The sequence below is a fragment of the Apteryx mantelli genome, chromosome 16 (assembly GCF_036417845.1).
Source record: "Apteryx mantelli isolate bAptMan1 chromosome 16, bAptMan1.hap1, whole genome shotgun sequence".
Classification (NCBI taxonomy): Eukaryota; Metazoa; Chordata; class Aves; order Apterygiformes; family Apterygidae; genus Apteryx; species Apteryx mantelli.
Window position 1 is genome coordinate 3,366,575 of NC_089993.1, and position 25,771 is coordinate 3,392,345.

At 60.3% G+C, this 25,771-nt stretch overlaps 2 protein-coding genes across 3 annotated transcripts in view; one reads left to right on the forward strand and one right to left on the reverse strand.

Annotated features, from left to right (window-relative positions):
• Positions 1 to 358: 358 nt before the first annotated feature.
• PERCC1 (proline and glutamate rich with coiled coil 1) lies at positions 359 to 1,318 on the forward strand. Its single transcript, XM_067306570.1, has one exon. The coding sequence runs from the start codon at positions 359 to 361 to the stop codon at positions 1,142 to 1,144; it is 786 nt and encodes a 261-aa protein (XP_067162671.1). The 3' UTR covers positions 1,145 to 1,318.
• A 1,354-nt stretch (positions 1,319 to 2,672) lies between these two features.
• The window catches only part of CLCN7 (chloride voltage-gated channel 7), a 29,389-nt gene continuing 6,290 nt past the window's right edge, over positions 2,673 to 25,771 (reverse strand). The window contains exons 2-25 of one of the 2 annotated variants that reach the window (XM_067306256.1): positions 22,176 to 22,247; positions 19,136 to 19,207; positions 18,754 to 18,819; positions 17,882 to 18,014; positions 17,397 to 17,506; positions 16,294 to 16,374; positions 15,704 to 15,766; positions 14,921 to 15,004; positions 14,017 to 14,110; positions 13,229 to 13,293; positions 12,452 to 12,568; positions 12,045 to 12,099; positions 11,480 to 11,540; positions 10,507 to 10,645; positions 9,600 to 9,693; positions 7,248 to 7,417; positions 6,906 to 6,957; positions 6,257 to 6,384; positions 5,843 to 5,928; positions 5,388 to 5,520; positions 4,917 to 4,976; positions 4,520 to 4,696; positions 4,295 to 4,375; positions 2,673 to 4,151 (exon numbers count right to left, since the gene is read on the reverse strand). In XM_067306256.1, coding sequence (XP_067162357.1) covers positions 4,065 to 4,151; positions 4,295 to 4,375; positions 4,520 to 4,696; positions 4,917 to 4,976; positions 5,388 to 5,520; positions 5,843 to 5,928; positions 6,257 to 6,384; positions 6,906 to 6,957; positions 7,248 to 7,417; positions 9,600 to 9,693; positions 10,507 to 10,645; positions 11,480 to 11,540; positions 12,045 to 12,099; positions 12,452 to 12,568; positions 13,229 to 13,293; positions 14,017 to 14,110; positions 14,921 to 15,004; positions 15,704 to 15,766; positions 16,294 to 16,374; positions 17,397 to 17,506; positions 17,882 to 18,014; positions 18,754 to 18,819; positions 19,136 to 19,207; positions 22,176 to 22,247 — 2,280 coding nt within the window. In that variant the 3' untranslated portion in view covers positions 2,673 to 4,064. The remainder of the gene's footprint in view (positions 4,152 to 4,294; positions 4,376 to 4,519; positions 4,697 to 4,916; positions 4,977 to 5,387; positions 5,521 to 5,842; positions 5,929 to 6,256; positions 6,385 to 6,905; positions 6,958 to 7,247; positions 7,418 to 9,599; positions 9,694 to 10,506; positions 10,646 to 11,479; positions 11,541 to 12,044; positions 12,100 to 12,451; positions 12,569 to 13,228; positions 13,294 to 14,016; positions 14,111 to 14,920; positions 15,005 to 15,703; positions 15,767 to 16,293; positions 16,375 to 17,396; positions 17,507 to 17,881; positions 18,015 to 18,753; positions 18,820 to 19,135; positions 19,208 to 22,175; positions 22,248 to 25,771) is intronic. The other variant, XM_067306257.1, reaches the window with a different exon arrangement.

A 25,771-nucleotide genomic window follows, 5' to 3' on the forward strand; every position in this document is an offset into this window, starting at 1 on the left:
AGCCCCATGACGCACGGCTCCGGGTGATGTCCCCGCTGCCCCCCAGGCCACGTGGCGTCACAGGGGTGACGGGCTGCCCGGTGTCCCGGCTCGGCCGAGGGTGGACCCTCGGGGAGCCTCCTTAGACGTCCCTTCTCCTGGGGCGCTGTCAGGCTGGGCCGGCGCGGGGGAGGCGGAGAGCTGCCCCAGCCCCACGGCCATCCCAGGGGCCTGGTGCTCGCCCAGCCCCATCCCGGCACCCGCCTGGCCGGGAGGCGAGCGGCGCCGCGCGGGGCCCCCGCGGGTGCTGGCAGCCCTCACCCCACTGTCCCTCGCCCCGCAGGGTGAGTCGGGGCCCCGGGGGCCCACGCGCACCGCCATGGCCGCGGGCGTCATCCGGCACCTGGCCGAGCTGCGGCTGCCCTCACCCTTCCCGCACGCCCTGCTGCTGCCCGCGCGCCCCGAGCCCGACTTCCCCGACCTCTCCGAGGAGGACGAGGAGGAGGACGAGGAGGAGGACGAGGAGGAGGCGGTGGAGGGCACCGGCCGCGGCGGGCAGGAGCCGGCCGGCCCCAGCGACGCGGAGACGACGCTGCGGCTCCTCAAGTTTTCGGAGCTCATCAGCTGCGACATCCAGCGGTATTTTGGGCGGAGGGGCCGGGACGAGGACGCCGAGGGCTGGGGTGCCCCCGAGGACTGCCGCTCGCCCCGCCGCTCCGGCCGCGAGCTCTACTACGCCGACCTGCTGCGGGCGGCGCGGGGCAGCGAGCCCCAGGAGGAGGAGGAGGAGGAGGCAGCAGCGCAGGCACCCGGGGGGCTGCGGGGCCGGCGGGCGGCGGGCGGCGCGCCGCAGCTGGGGCCGCTGGCCGAGCTCTTCGAGTACGGCCTGCGCCGGTGCCTGCAGCCCCCGGCGGCGGACGGCAAGAAGCAGCGGCTGGAGAGGAAATACGCCCACATCACCCCCATGCACAAGAGGAAGCTGCCGCTGTCCTTCTGGAGGGAGCCGGGCCCCGGCCCCGCGCTGCACCCCAGCACCCCCGACTTCAGCGACCTCCTGGCCAACTGGACGGCGGAGGCGGCGCCGGAGCTGCCGGCCGCCGGGCGGGAGCTGCTGCCCGAGCCGGGCCGCCCGGAGCTGGAGGCCGAGCACTTCGGCACGTTGTGACGGCAGCCGGCCCCGGCCTTTGTGCTCGGCCCGCCAAAGCCGGCGCCCCGCGGCGCCCCGGCCCTGCCACGCGCCGCCCGGTTAATGATAAACCCTTCCCTTTCCGCGTGGGTCCCGGCGCCAGCCGCGAGGGCACCCGGAGCCCCGGAGCCGGCGGGTCGCAGCCGGCGCTGGGACGGGCGAATAAATGACTCCTCGCAAGGCGCCAGTGCGTGCGGTGTCCTTCGCCACCCCGGTGCCACCGCCCTGGGTGGGGACGCGGAGGCCGGCGCTCAGCACCCCTCTGCGGGGCAGCCGGTGCCCCAAGCCGCGGCGGTGGAGCCAGGGGGGCCTGGGGAGCCCCCGGCACCCCGCGCTCGCCGTGGAGGGGCCGCCCGTGCGGTCTGGCAGCAGGAAGCGGAGGGGAACGAGGTGATTAAAGGCGCCAATAACCCGTGTTTACTCTGCAGGCCAAAGCCGGTGAATCCGATCGCCTTATCGCGGCAGCGCGAGGGCAAAGGGTAACGCGGGGCCTCATAAACCGCGCGGCTGCCGGCCCTGGAGACGGGCCGCCCGCCCGGGGAGCTGGGGTGCACAGGGTGGGCACCTCCCGGGGGGGGGGGCGCCCGCCGCCACCCGCTGCCGCAGCGCACCGCGGAGCCCACGGTCCCCTGCCCCACGGCAACACTCTGCGGGTGCCGGGGACCCACGCCGGAGAGCAGGTCCACCCTGTCAGCGCACGGGCTCGAAGGGCCTGCAGCCCTCCTCCACCTCCACCTCCACCTCCTCCTCCTGCTGCTGCTGCTGCAGGCGAGACACCCGCCATGGAAGGCCGCAGACCTCGGCGCCGTTTCCAGGGCCCGGCTGAGGCATTTCTCCCCTTTGTGGCCGCAGCTTCGCTCCTCGGCGGCCTCGAAAGGGAAAAGCAGCAGGGAGCAGGCAGCGGCCCCAGCCTGGAGCACCCCAGCCCCGGCAGGGTGCCGACGGAGGGAGGGGGGCTCTGGCCACGCAGCCCCCCCAAACGCACGGCGCCGCCACCCAGCACGGGACTCATCCACTTCTCGGGGGCACTGGGAACCGCGCAGGGTCCACGGCTGCCCCGGTACCGGGGGCCGCAGCGCAGCCGGTCACAGCCAGGCCTTCGGGGCGCACGAGGGAGCAGCCCAGGCGGGTCCCCAGGAGCCAGGCGGCAGGAGAGGGGCCGGGACCAGCCCCGGGCTGGGGGTGATGGATCGAGGGCCCGACAGGCGCAAACACCGGGGAACAATAAAACCCGTTGTCCGTCTTCGCCCGGGCAAACACAGACACCCTTATCTGCAGAAAGCCCCCTCGGGGCTGGCCCGGCCCCGGCCCGGTGCTGCCGGGGAGGCACAGGGACTGGGAACCGGCACTGCAAGAGCCAGCTCTGCCCGCGTTAACGGTGGGGCCGGGACCCTCAGCGCCCGAGGGCGGTGGCAGCCCCGCAGCAGCACGCCGAGCCCGGGCAGCAGCACCCGCTTCTTCAGGGCGGGCAACGGGGCCAAGCGCAAGAGAAGGGCAACAGCGCAGGAAAAGTACAAAGAGGCTTTATTTCAGCACAGAAGGAGACGACCTTGGAGAAGCCCTCCGAGAAGCCCTCCAGGCTGCAGCTGACCCAGGCTGGCCCCCAGAGCAGGGAGCAGGCTTGCACCCGGCCCATGGCACCAAGGGGTGGGGGGACAGCACGCGGGTGCCCACGCTCCCTCCCCAGGACGCCCAGCAGGGCCTGGGGCTGCTGGCATGCACAGCGGATGCCACCGCCAGCTCAGGAGGTGGAGGCCTGGGGGCTGGAGGGACGTGCCGGAGGGGGTCAGGTCTAGGCCCTGGTGGCCCTGCCAAGGCTGGAGCCCTGCCCCTGCTGACCAGGGACCTGCAGCCTGCTCTGGCCCTGCGTTCTCCCCCAACGCCAGCTCTAGCCACGCAGCCTGGGGCAAGGGGGAGCAGGTAAGGGCTACGTGCCCTATCCTCCGCCAGGGCCCACGGCCACCTCCACGGGCTTGGGCACAAGGCAAGGCTGGCAGGGCCTGGGCTGCTCCGAAGGGCTGGGCTGCAGCAAACACAAACTCAACCAGGGTTCACTTTTGACCTAAACATCACTGGAGGGGTGACACAGCAGAAGAGCCGGGACTCCTCGAGCAGCAGGCACAGGCTCCGGGACTGCCACTGCCACGGAGGAGGCAGCTCTCCCCTCCCTGCCGCTGCCCAGACAGCAGGGCCAGGCCATCTCCCTGCCCCGCAGGCTCTGGGACAGGGTGGCCAAGGGGACCAAGAAAGAGCAGAGGCGGCAGCTGCTGTACCACGGGAGCCCTTTTATTGCACAGCAGAGCAGGGCACAGCCCCCTCCTCCAGCCGGAGGGGCAGTGAGCTCAGCCTGGCCCAGCCAGCAGCAGAAGGGGGAGAGGGGGGGACGGGACGCTGCTCTGGCCCCAGAGCAGGCAGGGAGCCCGAGCACATCTCCATCTCTCCCACTTCCAACCAGCTGCCTGGTGCCACCTCGAGGGAAGTGCCCAGGAAGGACTGGGATCCCAGACAGCTCAGGCTGGCAGCAGCGGGCTGGATGGAGGAGCCGATGCTGGAGGAAAGGTGCCCATGGCAGAGAGAGATGGTGTCCAGCTCAGTGGGGCTCTTCAGCTCCCCCAGGGCACACTCCAGCCCTGACCTAACTTTCAGTGCAGACTATATCAGGAGCTAACAGAGCCAACAGTGTATTGAGTCCCTCAGGGAAGTAGAGGAAGGGGAAAGGAGAAGGCCCGGAGAAGAGAAGCCATTAGAAATAGGAATACGGCAACACGCAGGAGAGCCAGGGCAGCACGGCCATGCTGGTGCTCCAGGCACTGTGATGCCTGCGCTGGCCGGCCCAGTCCTCTCCTTGCCTCCAGCAAAATAAGGGTCCTGGTCTCAGAGCAGCCGGGGACCAGACACGTCACGTCTGCGCCAGCGAGAGCTCCTCCAGTCCTTCCTTCCCCAGCCTGTACCTGGCGAGATCCTTGCGGGTGACCATGCCCACCACCTGCGGGGAGAGGGGACAGCATAAGGCCCCACCATGGCAAGCAGGGAGAGCCTGGGGACACAAGCAGCATCCCCACAGGGAGCCCAGGCTGCAGAGGGAGGGAAGGTACCTGCACGTGGTGCCCAACGGCCCCGGGAACTCACCTCGTTGCGATTGTCCACGACCACCAAGTGCCGCAGGCCCAGGGCCCGGAACAGCTTGAACACCCTCGGCAGCGAGGCCTCCTGCAAGGCAGAGCGGGGCCGTGTGGGCTGAGACATCCCCGGCCGGCGCAGGCTGGCCTCTGCTGCCCACCCATGGCCCCAGGGGAGGCCAGCTCCCAGCCGGAGCTCGCTGGGAGCCGGCACAGCCGGGCCCCTGGGCATTACCTGGGGTACCGTGTAGGGCGAGGGGTTCATGAACTCGCTCAGGTCGATCATGCACTCGCGCTCATCCTGGGAGACGTGGATCGACTGGATGGGGGGGAACCGCGGGTAGGCGTCCCGGAAATCCTTCAGCTTCAGCCGCCGCTGCACCAGGCTCAGGTTGGCCCTTTCCACAAAAACCTGGGGAAGAGAGAGACCATCAGGGAGCTGGTGCTGCCAGCTGCCTGTGGGAGGGAGCCCAGCTCGGCCACAGATACCCGAGGGACACAACCGGGACCGTCTGCCAGCTCCTCTAAGCAAGGCAGGCACCAAAGGGCCTGGAGAAGCAGTGGGGCAGGGGCACCAGCGCCCTGACACAGCCTGGCCAGCCCAGCAGCTCCCTCCACAGGGGATCACCCACCTTGTGCTTCAGCAGAACGATGAGCTGGGAGCGCAGGATCAAACCTCGCAGTCCTGCCACCTGCGACAGAGAGCACCGCGCGTGAGACGGGGCTGCGGGGGGGGGAGGCAAGAACTGACCAAACACCCCACAGAGCAGCTGCCTGGGTAGTCTCCAGGGTTTGGCTAGCACCCGAAGAGCAGAGAGGCCTAGCATCTTCATTGCATGGCCTTTACCCAGGAGACCAAGCCACATCTCCTTGGCTATCTATCAGGGCTCCACTGTCATGAGAGGAGACACAGCAGGTCACCCATTACTCACCCCCAACCCAGCTCCATCACACCCACTCCCTGCGCAGGTAGTTTGGCAGGGCACCACACGTGACACCCATGGGGTGCCACGCCAAGGTCAGCCCTTGCGTAGCTAGTGCCCAGCTGCATCCCCTCGCAAGCAGGACGCTGCCACGGCTTTCCCCCCCGGCGCCTGGCCCACCTGCGTGGCATCAGGGTTGCTCTCCACCACGGGGAAACCGTTGTGGTTGGAGGAGGTGTCGCTGAGGATGTCCACGACCGTGCCCACCCGCTCAATCCTCCGCAGGCAGGTGACGGGTGTGCTCATGACCTCCCTGCGCGGAAGGGGTGGCGTTAAACACAGCTCCGTTAAACACGGCACGCCCCAAATTCACCCTCCCGCGCACAGGCCAGAGCTTGGCTGCCGCAGCCCTGACACCTCCTCACCCCGCACAACCCGCCAGGGACCTGGGCAGGGAATTCACGGTGGGCCACGCTCCTGGCTGGGGAAGGGGCTGGCCTGGTGGCACTGCGGGCACCGCAATCCCCGTGCTTCACCACCTCCGTTTCTAGCTCACATCACCGGCATGGTCAGCGGTGCCCAGCACCCTGTGAGGGCAGAAGGACACAACCCCAGATGTCCCGCAGGCCACCTACCTGGCTGTGAGGGAGTGAGACGTCACCGGGGCCTCCCAGTGCAGGAAGGGCACGCTCTGCAGCTGGATGTGCATGTCGTAGAGGCCCTGCAACGCGAGGCCAGACTGTCAGGAGAGGCCTGGCGACGCGCTGAGCGGGGACAGCCAGGCAGCACCCCCCACCGAGAGGCAGCACACTTGTCCTGGCGCCGGGGTGCCAGGTTCTGCAGCCGCAGCCTCTCCTCCCCACCCTGGGCCCCCCATGCCTCTGCCAATATCCCCAGTTTTGACCCACAGCCTCCTCGTGGCCCTGCCATACCCCAAATCCTCACCCGTAGCCTGTCACCTGGCCCCAGGCTCCCCACAGCCCTCCAGCACCCACAACCTTCACCCACAGCCTTTCACCCGGCTCCTGGCGAGTGCGGCCAGCCCTCACCTCCACAAAGTAGTCTCCCACGATCTTCGCTGTCATCAGCACCAGCATGATGGGGAAGCCGTAGGTGACGTTGCCCGTTGCCTCCATCATGATGACCGTGAGACTCAGCGTCATCCGCACTATCCCGCCTGGGAGAGGCGCCCAAGGGGTTGAGGGTTAGAGGGGCAGAGGGACACGGGGCAAGAGGATAGGGGAGTGCCCAAAGCCCCTCCATCTCTGCGCAGGGATTGGGACTGCCCACACCGACCGGGCAGCGGGTCCAGCTGCTTCAGGGACGCAGCTCACTGCTCTTGGCTTTGCGGGCAGGAACCAGGGCACTGAGCACCAGTGACCCACACAGCCACAGGGAAATGGGGCAGACCAGGGACACCCCAGCCCAAACTGGACCTCAGCCCTGCAGCATCTCCAGCTCTGGAAGCTCCGTGCTGGGCCAGGCACCACCCCGGGCAAGGACTGGCCCTGACTAGTGCCCCAGAGCTGCTGGGGCTTGGCGGTATCATCAGGAAGACGACAGCCAGGTTAAGCTTTAGCAACGCAGCACGGGCTACGTCTCAGCTCTGCACCAGGGAACCAGAGGCCGGTTTTTCCGTGACGCCTTCCCTACGATACGAGAGGAGACGGCCGAGACTGCCAGCATGGAGCAACTTACCCAGCTGCGCGGCGGCTCCCATCAGGGCATACTTCCCGGGGTCGGCCCAGATCTGAGCACAGGAGAGAGAAGGGGCTGAGTAAGCCGCCGGCTCTGGGATACCCAGAGGTAACGAGGAAAGCGCCCAGCCCCGAACGCCCCTCCGAAGGCGCAGGGAGGGCCCGAGGCCTCCTGCACGGCCCAGCTGCTGGCCAACCTCTGTCCAGATAGAGCAAAGACCACCGTGCTGGGCTCTTAGCCAGCTCCATGCCCGTTCTCCACATATGTGGCTGCCCCACGGCAAGGGGGGAGGGCTGGGGGGTCGCATCTCCCACCCGGCGCCCCTTCCCACAAAACACTCACCGAGCCCTTGGTCAGGTAGGACAGGGAGATGCCGAACAGCCTCCCCCAGGCAGCGCCAATCAGCAGGGAAGGGATGAAGACGCCCGCGGACACCGTGAGGCCGTACGTCCAGCACGCCAGGAAGAAATACATCAGCGTGAACATGCCCAGGGTCATGGGATTGTAGGAGCCTGGGACGAGGGAGAGAAGAGGGAGTCAGTGCTGATCCGTTGGCGCTCCGGCAGCCCAACGGACGCTGAGCCGGGCTGCAGCCACCCACGCACGGACAACAGAGAGCAGCAGCCCCGCAACGCTCATTCCCAGAGGGGAAAGTCCTGCTCATCGGGTGCGTCTCCCTTCCAGCATTCCCCGTAACATCCACCCTAGCAGCACCAGCCTTTCAGACCGGCCCTTTGGGTTGTTTCTGCCTCTCTCAGGCTTCCAGCTCCTGCTCGGGAGCATCTGGCCTTCTCCCGGCCGCGCCGTGCTTGCGTTTCCCCGAACCTCACAGCAGCTCCAGCGAACGCAGAGCCACACTGGCAGGACAGCGGCCCTCGGTCCTGGCTAACAGCTCAACAAGAGCGGCTCGGCTGCCGCTGTGCTGGTCTCACTAGGTGGAGGTCCCTCTGCTCAGCCCTGCCGGCCTTTCCCACGTTAAACAGCAGCGCTGGCACCATCCAAAGCCTCTCCCATCCCACGGAGCCCAGCATCCACCTTCCCTCCATGGCATGACCCACCGTGACCCATCCCCTCCCACTCCGGCATTTCCCAGCCGCCCGCGTGGCAACATGACCAACTTCGCAAAGTCCCTAGGGACTGCCAGCGTCAGAGGATGGGGTCAGGAGGACAGGGGTGCTGGTGGGCTGGCAGGGGTCCCCAGGGGTGTCACAGCCAGTTTGGGGGTCAGCTCAGCAGAGCAGACCCTGCAGACACCCTCCTTGTCCCACAGCTCCCCTGCTGCCGGGTGTGCCATCACACCGCCCAAGCGCGGCAAGACCCTGCCATGCCAGGACTCAGCCTACCACTATTTTAGGACCGCCAAGCCGTTCAGTCTCTAGTTTGAACGTGTCTTTTGCAACCTCGCCTTGACCAAAGCACTGAGCCAGGAAGGGGCTCGAGACAAGCCCGGCACTGCAGGGAACAGCCCCGGGACACAGGACAGTTGTCACTGCTTAAAATGGCCAAGCTGCAGGTCTGGGCTATGAGTCTATAAATTCAGAACTGTCCATCTGTCGCCCACATGCAGCCCGGCATGAAACACAGACCGGCAGCCCAGGAGGCAGAGTGCACATTGGCGTCCCACAGGGTCCGAGGGAAATTGAAGCTCGGGCTCGGCTCCCTGGGGTGTTGAAAGCTAAACCTGATTTCTCAAGCAAATCCAAGCCCCCAAATCCACCTCCGCAGCTTGCCCAGATGGCAAAGTCATTTGGGGGCAAGAGGCCCTGCTAAGTAAGAAAACATCCAGGGATATTTCCAGGACGGACTCCAGTTGCTCCCACGCAACTCAGAAACCGCAGCTCGAGAACACGCACGAGCAAAACCACGTCCTCATCCACAAGGTCACCCAGGACTACAGCCCTTGGGCTGAGCTCACAAGTGGCGCTACGTGCAGCACCCGTCCTTCCTCCCTCCACTGCCTTCATCCACCTGAAGGAAAGGAGCAGAAGTCTCTGTGGACATCAAGGGAAGCAACAGCTTTGCTGTTAAAAATCAGGTTTCGTTCACCAGTACAAAGCGGAGAAGCCCGACCACCTCCTGTTTGCAACACTGCACAGAACAGCCCGGGAAGACACTTGGTTTTGTAAAGTTTGGAGCCCTCGTGGCGATGACGTTGCCACCTTCACTGCCTCCAAGGCAGGGATGAGCACAGAACAGCTTGGGGCCGTAAAGCAGCTGTACCGCGTTGAAGTAAGCATTTGCCCCGCTCAGCAGCCCACCTGCAGCAGTGACCAAGCACTGACAGCAAGGGAGAAAAGTGCAAGTAGCAAGATGGGCACCAAGAGGCATCCTGAAAAGCCACCAAAGGATCTGCCCTCCCTGAATTCACCGTGGGGCTTTTGGACACTTTCGCGGCCTTTGCCATGTCCTGCAGCAGGGGTTTTGGACACACGGGGCTTCCTGGCACTCCTCCTGCGCATCCAGCCTGCTGCCCCACAGCGCAGTGGGCACCCTGTCTCATTCTCATACCACGAGAAATGGCCACTCACTTCCTATTCTCCCCAGCACAGCGCTTTGCCAGATCCCATCACACCCTCACGAGGCTGCGCCGATCTTCCCCCTGCCTTGTCCCACCAGCAAAGAGCTAAGAGGGAACCGGTCGGTCAGCACGCTCAAGCCCTGCCCCACTCTGCCTGCATCCGAGGACCCACAGACCTGGGGGATCATGGAAGAGGTTGACGACACTCTTCTCGGGCGTGTTGAAGAAGGCAGTGGCCATGGAGTTGTACTCTCCATCAGCACAGAAAAGCTGAGGTGGAAGAAAAGAGAAGCAGAGTTAGAGGCGGCAGAGCCAGGCTGCCCTGGGGCAGAGAAGGCTGCCAGGCTCGAGGCTTGCTGCCAGCCATGGAGGGGAGGGGACGAGGGCCAGCAAGGAGGCGATTCCTCTGCAGCGAGCGCACCAACGTCACAGCATTTCCACCCAACTATTCTGCTGTTGAGGCAGAGAAATGCCAAGCGACACCGCAACCCAGGCGAGGCTCGCGTCTCGGAGCTGGGCGTTACAGGGAGGAGTCCACAGAAAACTCCAGGATCTGGGATGTTCTTGCTGGGTCAGGGCAAGGGCATTACCATAAAGGAGGAAAAGTGAATGAAACCAGAACAAAAGAGATGTTTCGTTATGTTCCCAGGCCTGGTAGCTTTAGATATTTCTTTGCAGCACTAAGTAAGAGGCCCAAGAAGCGAGTTAAGGGCTGCAGGGCTTATCTGCGCATTTTCCACACCACCACATCATAGCTTCACCTCTGGGACAAGCTGCTAGGCTGGCTGGTGACTACCAGCCTGCCTGCACCTTCACCCCCGCCAAGCTAAAGCTCAGCTGAAAATATCACTGGCTGCTCTTCCAAAGGTTTCATCTGGATTGGCCTGCAGAGCCATGTGCTGTTCACTGCACATCAGGTCTCCAGCCCTACCTGGGCTGGAAGCCACTGACTACCACAGTGGGAACCAGCAAGGCCCAAGGCCACAAGAACCAGTGGGGTCTTGTCTCCACGCTCAGCCCTCAGCCTCCATCAAGGATCAGGGTCTCCCAGCTCCGGGGCGGCCATTCTCCAGCATCTCCTACCTGCAGGGGATAGGTCACTGTGCTCCCCTGGATGGGCTGGCAGTCTCTGGAGCAGTAAATCATGACGAACCCCACAGCCGCTGTCACCGCTGCGACCAGCATGGCCTCAATGACCTGGAGGCAGGGCCGGTGGATGTACCTGGGGAGTGAGCAGAGATGTGAGCCCTGCTCTGCCCCAGCAGCACCCAGGAACGCAAGGTGATGGGTTGCAAGCAAATCCCACGGGCCTGAGAGAATCGGAGGCCACGGCAGGAGAGGGAGAGGAGCTACCAGCTCTGGGACAAAGTCATTAAAGCTGGTTCTTTGGGAGGCCAGGGGGCTCCTCTACCCGCTCTTAGCTGTGCACAAGCCCTGGCTTTGCTGCTAGCCTGGACCAAGGCACGCTGAGGGAGGAAGCCCATGGCACGGGCTGTCCTGGTGTCTGATGAAACCGTTGTGGGGAGCTGGGGGCCAGAGGCCAGCAACGAGAGCAGCTCTGCCCACCCGGCTCCAGCTGATCTGCCCATCTGTCCTGCACAGAGCCAGGAGGGCAGAAACACCCACGGCAGGACAGGAATGGTTCCTGTGCCCGCAAAGCTGGGTCTCATGAAGCCCCAATGAGGCGGGGTGTCCTGGAAGCCGCTGCGGGCCCCTCACTGGTCTGCTGCCATAGATGGTCCCTCCCCGAGACCACTAGGCCATTCCTAGGGTTTGAAAAGCTGGTGACAAGTAGTGGCAGTGCCAGACTGGGATCCGACGGCTTTAGCAGCTCTCAGAGCCCTGGCAGTAACATGGAAGAGTCAGTCCGTGCAGCGTTTGCACCTCTTTGGGTCCTCCAGTCGCTAAAGGGAAATACTTAGCGTGGTCAGAGCAAAGGTCGGATGCCGCAGGCCAAAGCCTTGATTGCAGGCAGCAAGAAGCACGTCGTATCTTTGTCCCCCAGCTTTTGACCACCAACCCATTTTGACCAGCTTAGTCACCCACAGGCTCTTACCTGATTCGAAACATCGTTAACCAGTAATTCAGGGCGTTGAACAGGGCCCCAAGGATCCCGCCTGCAAGTGCAAAACAGCAAAAACTCAGCACGCAGGCAAAAGCTCAGGGACCAAAAGGCCGGATTTACCAAGCAGCTTTACTCTTGGTGCTTCCTGGCAGGTCCCCACAGCACTTGCACAGCACCGGGGCAGAAGGAGCAGAAAGCAGCCAGCACCCGCGGGCCCAGCACCCAGTGGTCCCGAGGCTGAGGAGCACAGCCAGCTTTCCAGGCACACAGGGAATATGCACCCTCTTCTCCCTTTCCATAAGGGCAAACCCAGCTCTTTTCCCAGGCCTTTTCTAAAAGCAAGGGACTGCCCACAACTGCGGCACTTTGGAGCACAGAGGTTAAGGGGTCTCAGGATCTGGATCCAGCCCCTGTAAGCCCCAAGCAGCCTCTGCTCTAGAGCTTAATGGATTTCCCAGTCTCCCCAGGAAAATGGATCCAAAAGGTCTTTCTGTCCAGACAAGGAACAGAGGAAATTATTCAGACTAATTGAATTGAAAGAGCAGAACTCTCTTACCAACTACTCCCATAAATATGAAGATTGGAATTTCCTGGATTGTGTATCCCATTTTCTGGAAGCAAGATAGACACAGGTTTCAGATCTCCTGCACATTTGCAGCTGGTCACTGTCTACTCAGACAGCATAAGCCTGCACCCATGAGCAGCACAGGGAGCTGCCACAACTGCTCCCCTGGACACCCCAGAGACCTGCGACACCCTCCCAGCACCCAGTCCAGCAGTGGCTGCAGAACCACCCCTGCTTGCACTCAGTGGAGCCATGATCTAGCCGGACCCCAGGGCCTGCTAGGGCAAAGCCCAGATTGGCCCTTGGGCAATGTTATAAGAGGGACTGATGGCCCCAGCTGCCCTGGGTTTCTTCTAAACCCCTCAGAAAAGCCCCCCAGAGACATACCTGTGCCATACCTCATTATCAAACCTGCCAAAGTTGATGAGCCCCGGGCTGGAGAGATCCCAAGCATTGCCATGGTAAACACTCAGGACAGAGTTCAGAGTGAACGTAGAGATCATGGAGGCAAAGAACTAGACAAAGATGCAGCTCAGGGTCACTGCCAGATGTGTCCAGCACTGCTCCCCCATCATACGCCCTCCTCCTTACCCCAAGCCACCCCTTGAGGACCTTGGGCAGGCCTGGGCAGTCGGGACATAGCAGGGACAAGGGGCCATGTTCCTTATGGCACCACACTGGGGAGCTTACAGCAACCATGGGCTCACTCCTTTCTTTCATCTCTCCACTGTCCTGCAGCATGGCCCAAGGCAGCTCCCTTGGAAAAGGGGTCAGCAGCCTCAGGAACCAAGATCCAGATCAGCCAGGTTCAAATTCAGCCCGCAGTGGCCAGGACACAGAAGGGGATTTGGGATGCCCTGTTCCCCAGGATGCATTAGACAGTCACCCGGCTGGGGCAAGGATGGGAAGAGGCACACAGCTGCTGGGGCATCCAATCCCAGGGGCCAGCACAGCCTGTGTTAAACAGATCAGGTCTTCCTGAAAGTCACCGCAACGCAGAGGCCTTGCGGGGGCAGAGCTCCTGAGGCTCTGGAGGCAGGGGAAAGGGCTAGTCTGCAGACACACAGTTGGGTCAGGACACCAGAGGTCCTCAAGTGGGACCCAACGAGCTGTGGGGTTCTTGGGCACAGACACCCAGAGCCCCTAGCTTATTGCTTCTGGTTTCCAGCACTTACAATTCTCCATGTCAGGAACTGGTTCCAGAAGGAAGCCCCTTCCTCCAAGCTGAAGAGGACACCCCCTGCAAACACAAGATACGAGCACCTTTGCAGCAGGCACATGCCACAGCCCCTTGGCTCACAGCACAGGCTGAGGCAACTGCAGCCATCCCAACCCATGCACCCCATGTTGGCCCAGACCCTACAGGCTCCAGCAAAGAGACCGGCATTCAGCTGAGCCCACCCTGCCATCAGTGACTTACTGATCACGATGAAGTCCCGTCACTGCCCCCTCCATCCCAGGGAGGTGACATTCGACACCAGAGATGGACAAGCCCCCTCTCTTCAAGACTTGCATCATGGGGCAGGACAGCTCATAGTGGGGCCAGGCACTTTGCAGAAGGGCCTGCTGGTTGCTGCCGAACAGCGGAGCAACTGTTTCCCTTCCCAATCCCGGAGTTGTCAGAGGATGACAGCACACCAGTTTCAGTCATTCATGCATTCCCACCACGTATGATCTGACCCCCAGGCAAGCATTTGATTCAGAAAGTAAGTGCTGGGCTCTCCCTCCTCCCAACCTGCCTGGGAAAACCACCAGCTCTCCCAGATCCCACCGGACGCTTTTTCTACGAAAACGCTCTCCCTATCTGTACTGCAGAGCACCCTGCTGTCACCTTCTCCGTAGACCCAGGTTCCTGCAGTTCTCTAGGCAGATCCCTGCAGCTGCCCCTGTGCAAGTGGGAGCAACCTGCTAACAGGGCCTGCCTGCAGGGACTGGTCAGCATCAGGACAACGGAGACACGTACCCACAGGAGCACCAAATGCAGCCGAGACACCAGCAGCAGCTCCAGCTGAGACAAAATCCCTCTTTTCTGTGTCTCTGCGGAAGTACTCGAAGATCTGAAACACCAAAGCAAAGGCAGGTTCAGGACTGGCCAAAGGCATGAGCTCAGAGGAGGAGGCAGGCTGCTAGGCAGAGCTGGATGGGGTCAGTTCCCAGCGCCAGAGGTCTCTCGGTGGGGCTGATGAGCTCAGGTTGCCGCAGGACTCCGAGGATGTGGGTAGGTCACATATGACCATGCACCACCAACATGATCCCAAGGAGCGGCCCTGTTTGGGCATGGATGGGGGCACAGGAAGGGATTCAGGTAGCACTGATGGGAGGCCAGAGCTCCCTTTCTCCATCCAAGCTCCCTCCCAAAGAGGTCAGAGCTCCACTTCCCCAAGCCAGGCTCCAGCATCACCGAGCTGGGGTCCCCAGAAAGGCAACCAGGCTGCGTGCTCTGCATGAGCCGACCCGGAGCCAGCATTTCTGAAGCAGCCGCAATCCAGCTCACCACAGAGCACGGGTGGTCCTCAGCTTGTCAGGGAGAGCTGCCAGCTGATGCTCACTGACGTTGGCATTGCAACAAGGAGAGCTGACTACACAGAGGAAAAACTGTTCCACCAAGCCCCCCCTGCTCCTAGGTGTAGAGCTCTGTCCACTTCTCCTTTCCAGAGCTCACATCCCTCAAACAGGCCAAGATCTTGCAGGTGCCATCATTTGGTGGGCCCCACACCACAGCAGAGAGGTAAAGGCCCTTTGCTGGAGCTCACAAGAGCAGTTGGAGCCATGCGGTGCTTGACTCCCCGCTGGGGAAGTCCCAAGAGGAGAGCCATGGCAGCTGGAGCACCTGCAGCAGCACAGCCCCTCCGCTCTTCCAGACCCACCTTGAAGTCTCGCTTCAAGGACGTGGATCTTCCTTGCGAGATCCCAGCAGCAATCACCGCCCCTGAGTGAATCATGGGTCCTTCCTACAGACAGAAAAGCGGAGTTAGACAGGAGAAGGAGGAAGACCTGGCTTCCCCAGGCTCCATGGGAGGTTTGAATGCCACTCACCAGGTCACAGCCCTGAAGAAGCCGGATGCCAGCGTTCAGCCACCCAGCGGCATGCTAGACTTGTACCAGCTCTGTCTGTACAGACCTGGCCCAAGAGGATTTCCTTCCAGGAAACACAGACCTTGTGTTTTTCCCCTACTTCTTCATTCTAGTGGCAGCTCCTGTGGCCACCTCCTGTTCCCACCAGCAGAGAGGGTAGGGGCTTACAAGGGCTGCTCTTCTACAAATTCAGGAGATTTCTCAAGCAGCCTAATACCCTAGCAGGCCAGCAAGATTCAAGGCAGGCCACCCTGGGTTCCCCGTCTACCATGCAGGAGGAAAGCCACACAGACAGCCACAGGCTGCTCTCCTGCCCACAGCTGAGTCACGTGCCAGCTGGCTCAGCGGCGCCGCACGCCCAGCAAGTCAGCTTCCCTGCCCCCTGCTACTGCCCGAGCCCAGCCACGCTGCAGTCGTCCGGGCCAGCAGAACAGGGAGTGAAACTGGGAAGTCCCTGCAGGGCCACCAGCCTCCCATTCCCAGCACAGCGCCGGTGACGCAGGCTGCGGCACGTGTGCCCAGCAGCAGGTACCAACACGCCAGCAGCGAGCTGGGGAGCCCTTTGAGCACCTCACCTTCCCAACGGCCAGGCCTCCGACCACCGAGAGGATCACTCCACAGACTTTGATCACCAGGGTCTGCAAAACAGCAAGAGACACAGGACACATTGCAAGGGCAGCAGGAATGCCATGCGCTGCCGCACTGGGACACTAGACCATGCACAGGATGGACTGCAGCAGCCACGGGGGACACGCAGACCCAAGTAGCCAAAAGAGCAGGAGCCAGAAACCCCAGGAAACTTCTGATTCTCAGCCCCGCATCAGTGCCTGTTGTGACAACTGGGCTGGCCAATGTCCCCACCTGCAATTTTCTTGGCCAGCTCCTGCTCAGGGCAAAAATTCCCCAAAGCTGCCTTTCCAGCCACTGCCTGGCACTGAGCACAAGGGCTGCAGGCACCAGCGCAGCAAATTAAAGGTTTAACTGGGCAGCACAGGAGGGAACAGCTACAGATGAGGGCAGGGCAGGAGGGCTGCCACAGCTGGGAGCCCAGGTCAGCCTTAGCACGAACAGGGAAAGCCCCACGGCGCAAGGACACGACACACTCAGTCCATCCATGCAGCAGCCCACCCAGGACACACGCATCCCACAAGCTCCCACATCTTACCTTCAGCCGGACAACGTGTGGGATCTTCACACCATTGAGATAGCACTTGATCTGGGGAATGCCACTGCCGGCTGCTACAGGCTGGGGGCACAGGGAGACCATTAGCGGCCGCTAAGTATAGGACAGGGCACCGGGGACCTGCTGGCCACCTTGCCCCCATCCCTCAGCATAGAGCACACCACACGCTTCCTCAGGGAGGATCAGAGATGAGGCCGAAGCCTATCTAAAGGCTCTGGAGACAGGCTTGAGGGAGAGGCTCCCATCACGCTTCTGTGGACATGCTTCCCTTAAGGGCAAACACAGCAGGGATAAGGAACCAGCTGGGTTCCTGCAGGACACCAGGGTGTCCCCAGCACTGCTACCCCTGCTACAGTGACCAGGCAAGAAGCTCAGCGCTGTAGAAGGCTCACACTTGACAGCAGTGAGTTTTGCAGGAGAGCAAGGGCAAAGCAGCAAGGAAGATACTGCTGACTCAGAAAGCAGCTCCATACAGAGCAATCGTCCACATCCCAGCCATAATCCACCTCCAGAGATCATCAACCAGCTGCAAAGTTCCTCTTGAATGTGTCTCTGAGGTGCTTTACCAGCCTGCTCTCTGCAAACACTCACGTACATGTGAAGTGGAGAGGCTGGGCCAGGTCCAAGGCTTGCGTAAACAGACACAGTTCCTAAGAGCTGTGCCTACTTCCAAGACCGGAGTACACCTCCCTGCTGGTTCCTTTGCCCCAAGTTGCTGGGGCTGCAAATGAAGGGCAGCATGTCCTGCCAGTTCAACACCCGAGGAGAAACTTTATACCACAGCTGGAGGCATTTCCCTGCCAACACCAAGGAACTGGAGGTACCAAGAGTCAAATCAGCAGAAACGCTATTGGCGTTACACATACCTGCATGTTTTCTCAGAAGCTTAGCAGCTCCCAGGGCAGCCCTAGTCATGCCCTGAGGGCAGACTGACCCACACGGTTCATAAATCCATTCCAGGTGCAGCAGGTTGTGCTGCTGAATTCGGAACCGTGCTAGGACACGAACCTGCTCCCTACCCTGTACAAAGAGCTGGGGCAGGAGGCACAGGGGCACCCCCACGCTGGCCAGCTCTGAACTCTTACCTCTATGAACGCAACGATAACGGAGCCCACCATCACCACGCTGGCGTTCAGGGTCGCCCAGAGCAACAAGGAGAAAGACAGGCCCCCTTTCTCTGTGAACTTGTCGATGTCTGCAGAGGTGGCTTAAGGAAAGGGTGGTGTCAGCTGGGTAACATCCCTCCCACCACAACAATGTGTCCAAGGTGCTTCTCAGTCTGCTGATCTGCCTGGCTAGAGCCAGGGCTGCTGCAAAGGGTCTCTTCTGCTACTGGGGTGCCCAGACACAGGTCAGCACTGCAGAGCCACCTGCCTCTGGGCAGCAGGACCCACACTGGTGTCACCGAACCCATGCAGACAAGCACTTCCCTCTCCCCCAGCATCCCTCTCGCAGCCACCAGGAGCAGAGAACGCAAGACATCTCTGCAGCAGACCCCATAACTCCCAGGTAGTTAGGAGCTGCGGCTTTGTGCTGCCTGCTGCTCCGCATCCCTGGGCTGGAAGGATACTGTCCTTCACCACACGGTACTTCAGCCCAGCCAGGTTCTCCACCACAATGTCAATGAAGCAGGCGACGAGGCCGGTGAGGATCCCAATCATGGCACAGATGACCCAGCGCTTGATCTCCACTGTCCGAAACGCCTGAGAGAGCAGACAGAAGTGAGACACTGCTGCCACGCAGCCCCGGCGCGCCAGCCCAGCATACACGGTCCCCAGAGCAACTCAAACCCACCCAGCAACATTCCCCAACGTGAGCCTAAGGGAAGGCAGTTCTCAAAGAACTGCCCCGGTAAAACCAGCATAGACTGATCCAGGATCGCAAAGACTGGCCACAATTTACCTATCTTAAGCCAGCACCCAGCGCCCTTGTCCCTCTGAGGGATCTCTAAACAGAAGACATGTTTTCCCAGCTCTTCTGCCTTCATCAGGTCTCTCTCTCAGCAGATTCTCAGCGAGTTTCTCACTGGACTATTGATTCCCAAAGCCCTCAAGGCAAGAGCTCCCCTAGTTTAAATGCTCTGTGCAGCTCTAGAAATCCCTGCTCAGTGGCCTGCCCCATGCAACTTGGAAATGTCCCCATGTGCACCTGGACTAATGCCCATTTGAACCTTCCACTTTACCATGCTGGATTTCTGCGGTAGCTGGACACCCTGCTGCCAAGGTTTTGTTGCTCATTACAGACTGGTTGTTACTGGTAAATCAAGCACAACTCAGGCGCTGCTTCCAAGCATGATCTTCCTGCAGTGCAGAGAAGCCCACCAGCTGCTCAGGAAGCAGCCAGGCAGCAGGGGAACAGCTTCTTGAGGCCTCACCTCAGCAGGGCCATCTTGCCAGGGGGCTTGTCAGGATCTGTGAGCAACCAGGTCACGGCCACACTCACCGCATGGTTTATCCTCCTTTCCTCCTCCAGGAACAGCTGGTTTTCACTGTTGTCATAGTCCAGGCTCTAGTTCAGAAAAGGGAGATGCCATTAGTGTCTAATGCAAGCAAGATGTCTGCGCTAGAGGAGGGCTAGCTTCAGACCCCCATTCCTGCCCCTCCGCATATTCCCATTCCGGTTCCTTTTCCTCCCTCGATGCTTTCCTTCCTTTCCCTTCCAAAAATCTCTTCAAGGGCAAACAGGGATCTTTCAGACCACTTCATACCAGCTCGGCAGCTGTAAGCCACCACGCCGGCTACCCCAGCTGTATCGCCTGTCACTTCTCAGAGGGCAGCTCCCAAGGGGCAAGAGGTCGAGCCGAGGAAGAGAACCGGGCACCCACCTCATACTTGAGCGACAGCAGTTTCTCGTTGTGGGGGATCTCGTTGGGATACTGCCGAGGGAGCTCCGTCTCCTAGAGGACAATGACATTCAGGTCAGGAGAACCAGGCCCAACCTCCGGATGACCCTCCCCTTGCACTGGGGCTGGTCACTTGCTCCAGCGCCGGAGAAGGTCTCTGATTATTTGAATGTGAAAGACACTTGCTGGAGGGGCCTTGGTGCCTCGTTCTGCAACACTCAATCACCAGTTTCTGCAGAGCAGCTGTTAAGTACAAAAAGTGTCAGTGCGCACACGTTGGCTGGGCACACGAGCCCTTACCAAATCCACATCCAGCCTTTCCCGTTTACTGAAGACGCCCTAACACAAGTCACCCTGCACAAGCACTTCCCTTGTCAAGAACAGGAGGTGGGAAGGCGGGAAGAAGAGAGCCAAGAGGAAGCACCCTGCGATCAGAGCTGCCTACCTGGCCTGGGAGCAAGCTGCCACTGCTCCGGGCAGCCCCGTCTGCCCCCGGGGATCTGCCTCCCACCTCAGCACCGCCAATCCCCACTGCAAGTCAGGAGTCAGGGCCCCAAAGAGCACACCACCAGCTCCAAAACTGCAGTCATTTCTACATCTCCACCTTCTGTCGGCTGCGTTACTTCAATTACTTGAAACAACATTGACTGAAGGTAAGCAACGAGGGACACCGAGGCAGGAGTGCCATAACGCTGGGACCGCATTAACACTCGGGACAGGCAGGGAGGACCGCAGAGACACAGGCCCCAGCGCAACCTGCCCGGGAACCAGGATCTGGGATGATTTTCCACCAGCCCCATGCTGGTGGCAGATTTAAGCTGCCTGGTTTAAGCTTTCACATGTGCACCCAGCCCTTGGCAGCCTCCTCCCCAGCCCCAGAGCAGGATGTTTCACTATGGGCATCGCAGTCATGTGTAAGGCAGAGCAAGGGAATGGGCAGACAGAGGTTTTCCAGTCAGGTACTAAACGCTGCCATTTTAATAAATTGCTGTCCTGGTGTAATCTCAGAGTTGCTTCATGCTCCCAGCGGAGGGCAACATTTCACCTCTCTGCAGGAAATTCCTTCAGGCTAAGGCAAGGAGCTATTTCGAGCAGGCTTGCATTTTTGGGCAGAAACCAAATTCTGTTTTCCAAGTGTCTTCAATCATGTAAGCTTTTCTTAGCTCCGAATTAGGGCATTTGCCAAGGTGGCAGGAGGGGCCCCAGCAGCACCAGCATAACATGCCCTTCTCCAGGCACTGCATTACAACTACAGTCAAAGCTGATCCAGCCTTTTCTCCAAGACACTGAATTAAGACATATTTTATCCCATGTTAAGATTTTCACAAGAAATATTTAGCAAAATTCTCCTTCAAGTTTGTGCTTCCAACAGCTCCAGAACTAAGGCAGGAGCATCTGTGGAGAAAGGATTTTCAGGCACATGTCATGGTGGGGAATAACTTGAAACTTGAGCGTTTCCACAGGAACAAGACGTGCTGACTGCCGCTTGCCCTGTCCTGGCAGGGAGCACAGCCCGGACGTCCCTCTCCGGCCGCTGTCGCACTATAACCAAGACCTGCACAGACCCCAGCCTCCTCTCACGTGGTGTGGGGACACACACAGCGGGGTTTGCTAACCAAGGATGGCTCCTGCACAAACGTTAGGTATAGACACCCACAGAGGAGCCTGTGGGCTTGCTCTAGGTGAATGCGGCTGTTCCCACCCTTGCCTTCACGGCTGAGCAGGGACAGTAAGCAACTTTAAAGTCAGTCAGGAGGTCACACTACAATAAGGAGGACGTGGCCCATCATCCCACCCATTTTTGCATTCAAGTGAGACAGCAGACCTTGGGGCAGGACGAGACCGTAGTGTACATACGGCACCTAGCACTGCTGTGCCAGAGGCTGCCAGGATATGGCTAACCAACACGGCAACGACCAAAGCGTCTCAGCACGCGCAGAGAGCACCTGCGTCCTAGCAGAGCTCGTGGCAGCAATTCCCTAACTGCGCTGCAGCCCCAGGCCCACGTGAAGCGTCAGGTATGAGCAGTCACACTCCCTCTCTGAGCAGCTCAGTTAAGCACAGCACTGTCCTCTGGACGAGTCCCAGGTTCAGATGACAGCAAGCAGAAAGCCCTAAGTTGCTCAATCATCAGACAAGTGTAACACGAGGAACTGCACCAGCAGAACACCCCGAAATATTCCGGGAGGTCCCGCGCCCCGTTGGCACTGCAGGACTTTCCACTTGGCACTGCTGCAAGAGGAACTTCCCCACGGTCACAGACTGCTGCTGCTGGCCTGGAAAAGCACAGAGGACCGCGATGATTTCAGGCCAGCAGTACTGCTGAAGGGGAACCTGTGAAGGTCAAGGCAGAGCGGCAGCAGGCTCCCTGTACCCAGCCCAGCAGGAAGTGCTGGCTGGCCTCCCAGAGCACAGGGCCCTCCCCAGCCACCCATGCTCCACCTGCGGTGACGACCCCTTTGGTGCCTACTGAGGTCAGCCAGATGAAAACAGAGGGGAAGCTAAAAAAAGAGAGAGGGCAGAGCCCAACAGAGAAAGCACAGGGAAGAAGGGAGACCAAGCCAGCCTGAGCTGAGTCCCCAGATGTGTCTTTGGTAGCTTCTGATCCTCCTTCTGCTTCAGAGCTCCAACGAGCTCTTCACACCATAACGACTCCCCTGGGGTTAAATGGGCCCTTGTGCTTCCGGCCACCACTTGTCTTCTGCTCTCCCCTGCCACTACAGTGCTCAGCCCAGCAAGATCTCTGGACGATGCTGCAACCACTTGGTCACAGTGGGCACAAGCACTCGGCCTTGAACTGGTGGGAGGAAACACCACAGCGCTCTCTTCTCCAGGATGGCCACGCAGGAGCCCTCGCAGGACAAGTGGGGGATGTGAGGAGAAAGAGTAGCACTTTGTGCCGTTAATGGAAGAAGGCAAGGGGTCTCCTACGGGCTGACGCTGCTGCCCTGGGAGCGCTTCCCAGGGGTTATTTCACAGCAGGGAAACTCGGCAACTGCTAGCCCCTTTCTGTGCCACTCACCAGCTCACGGACGTCCTCATTGAGATCCACATTGCTCAGCTGCCCAATGCGCAAGAAGGAGGAAGGAGTGAACTAAGAAGAGAAGGGAAAATGAGGTCAATTCATGGATGCGCCATGACCACACGACTCAGCGAGTCTCCGCAGGAGGAAGGAGCAGGAGTGCTTGGCGGCTGGCTGGCAGGCACGCAGGTGCTCGTGCTCTCCCACCTCACACTGAGCTCCACCAGGCTGCCCTCGGCCAGAGCCCCAGGAGGGGCAGCACATAGGAACGGCTGCTCCTGGAGGTGTCACCAAGGAGCCCGCGGAGCTGTGCAGTCTTGTCACAGCCACGTCAACCCAAATGGGACCTGCTACCTCAAGCTCCCCAGGAGGGTGCATGAGACAGCAGCAATCTACTGGGGTTTGTGCAAGCTGCTGCAACCTCCTAGCTGGCAGAGCCAGCTCACCCCAGGGAAGGCGCCAACCAGCAGGGGCTCATTTAGGACCAGCAAGTGGAAGCCCTGAGAGCTGGTGACAGTCAACAACAACCTACTGCCTGGGGACAGAGCATCCCGGAGCAGCAGCTGTGCAGTCAGCAAAATGACCCATGCCAAGTGGCACGTTTCACGCTCCCTTGGAAAGCGGCCTGCTTAATTCGGAGATAAATGGCTACGCTGCTCCAAAGTGAGCCCAGGCTCCTTGGGCTGAGTAGCCTCCGACTTTGCAACCCTCAAGAGGCCAGAGCCAACAGGCTGCTCCCGTACGCTGCAAACGAGGGTCGGTCACTTCTCACCTTCCAGCTGTTGCCTTGTACTTCCCTCAGGCGGGATCCTATGCACATATGTGCAGACACACACACACACGCACACAAAGAGCTGCTGTGCTTGGAGGGAGGGTCCAGACTGCTCTCCAAATGCAGTGATGATGAAAGTTGTCCTATAACCACTCAGACTTTCAGTTTCTGCCCATAACCACTGGAAGGGAGTGGGCTGCGGCAGGAGGGACAAGAGGACATGGGTGCACCATGCCCAGCCCATCTCCAGAGCTGGAGCACTGGGAACCAGAGCTAGTTTGGGAAGCACCTCCAGGCTGGGAAGATGCTTCCTCCGCACCTCAAAGAGCTGCATCAGCTTATACCACCTGCACCCTGCCTTGCCCTTGAACCCAGGCAAGGTCCTGCTCTCTACAACTACATGCTGGGATGCTGTTCCAGTCAACAGGGTCCTCACACCCACTTACTGTGGAGAACAGGAGAGAGGAGTGGAAAACCAGGGATCCCAGGAGTTTGGGTTTCTGCCTCTCCATCATCTTCCCCCCTGCCAAGCTTTCCTGCCCTGGCCAGGAGCTGCATGGGGCGCCTGGAGAGCAGAGGGAGAAACCACCCCACACTGAAAGGGGCATCTCTCCAGTCCCCGGAGAACCCCAAACCCACTGGGGCTGTTCCTCAGCTTGTGAGCCAGGCCAGCAAATAAGGGATGGCCCACAGCACGTTTTGCTCTGCCACCCAGTCTGCAGGAGCAGTTCCCAGCCAGGAGAGACGAGCACATCAACGCTTTCATCTCACTCAAATCTCTCAGCACATCCGGGTCCACAACGACGTCTGGGCCAGCTGCCAGGAAAACACACACAAGAGGAAGCGGAGCATGGTGTTCCAGCACAGCCTCAGAGGCACCAGCGCATTTCGGAGATGGGGCCAGCACCATACCAAGAAGGAACAGTTACTGCTGAGCGTCTCGCTGGGGAGACAGGCTCTCCTTCTGCTGGAGAGCACTCAAGGTTGTTACTGGCAGCGTAACTGTGCAACACAGGAGTTTTTCACTATTTTGGGTACCTCTTTTAGCTCCCAGCCAACAGAGGCAATGGCCTGGGCTACGACTGAGCCAGGCAGGGCCACGAGGAGCCCCAACCAAAATCAGCGTTCCAGAGTCTCTACCAGCAGCTGAGCTGCTGTCAGCCCTCTGCTTCCTTCCCCACTACCGTTGTGAAACATGGGGATGCACAAGAGTGTGAAAGCACAGTCACTAAATACAGCTTAAACACCATTTCTCAACATTAAGATCTTCCTCTGTGGTGCCTCAGCACCTCCACCAGCCCTCTTCTCCAGCTGGAGAATAAACGAGCGCCTGCGAGCAACAGCAGGGTCCTGGCACATGGGGCTGGGAGGTGGTGAGCCAGCAGATCCCAGATTAAGCCCCTGCTGCTTTAATCCCCCACAGATCCTGGCTGGAACGTGCAGGCCAGAGCAGCCTGGAGCTGCGCACGTCACCGCCGATGAAGAATATCCCTTTGTGCTTGCAGCCTGACCTATTTTTCCACTTCTCCATCTGTTTCAAGTTCTCATTTGCACTCTGACCAGCAGCTGGGTTTTGCCCCAGCTTCTCACTCTTGGCAGCGCCCTTTCATTCCCAGCAGCCTGACCTGTGGCAGGCAGGACCGTCCCCCAGACACCCCAGGGCCTGGTCTGGCTGCCTGGCTCACATGAAAGACGCGATGGAGCCACAGGGCTAAAGAGCAACAGCAGATCTTCCCACAAAGGGGCCAAGCACAAGAAGCTCCAAGGGAACTGCCCAACTCCACAAGTTTTGGACATGGGTTTCCTTAGGGCAGGCTGACCTTTGGTTCTGGCCCATCGCAGCTCCACAATCCCCCTCTAAAGGAACTGGGTCGACCCTTTGGAAGAGTCACCCAGACTTGGCCAGAGAGGAGGTTGCTGGACTGCCCACGAGAAGCTCAACTCCTCTATTACATGGTCAAATGCTCTTCCCTCTCCCCTTCCCCCCGAGCTCATGCCTTGCTGGGGCTGCAGCATCACATGCACCAAGCTGGCTTAACGTGACTTATGCCCTCTCACTTTCCATCATCCCTTCCACACCCTCTCCACTACCACAAAGCTGAAAAATAACCTGAGGTGAGAATATCTCCTCCCCAAAGCCTGTCTTAACCCCAGGCTGTTAGCCACACAGCGGACATCGCTCAGCCCAGCGAAGGATGGCAGGAGCCACTCGCAGCACTGATGTGGGCTCCTACGAGCCACGCACATGCGAAGCTGTCACCTCCACGAGTGGACGGGGGGAGCAAACAGGGTTTACACAAATGCAGAGTCAACAGCTAGGAGCAGAAACTGCCCATTTCAGTGCCCTTTAGTGCCCAGCTGCTCCAGGCACACGCAGGAGTCCCAGCCAGGCCTCTAGTTTCCTAGGAGCGTACAGAGATCACGGTTCTTGCTCTGAAAGCAAGCAGGCAGCTTGCTGCCAGGAGCAGGCATTTTTCCAAGAGCATCCCTCCACTTGCTTTTAGGAAGCAAAAAGATTTAAGGGTCCCATTAGACGCTCCGCATCCAGGCCAAGATCAAAGCAGTGAATTCACGAACCTGTCACTCATCCTATCTTCCCCGCTCACACCTGGGGCCAAACCTCAGGCAGATCCTTCAGCAAGCGATTCCCATGCCAAGATGGGAAGAGCCTTTAGGGGAATCCTCCTCCCGCTAGTCCCAGGAATGAGCCCATTCTCTGCAGCCATACAAGACCCTGCATTCCCCTTTCACAATCCTCGCATGCACCCGGGGTCTGCAAGGAGACCAAACGTGGCTGAACTGGTAAAGCACCCCACCACCCATT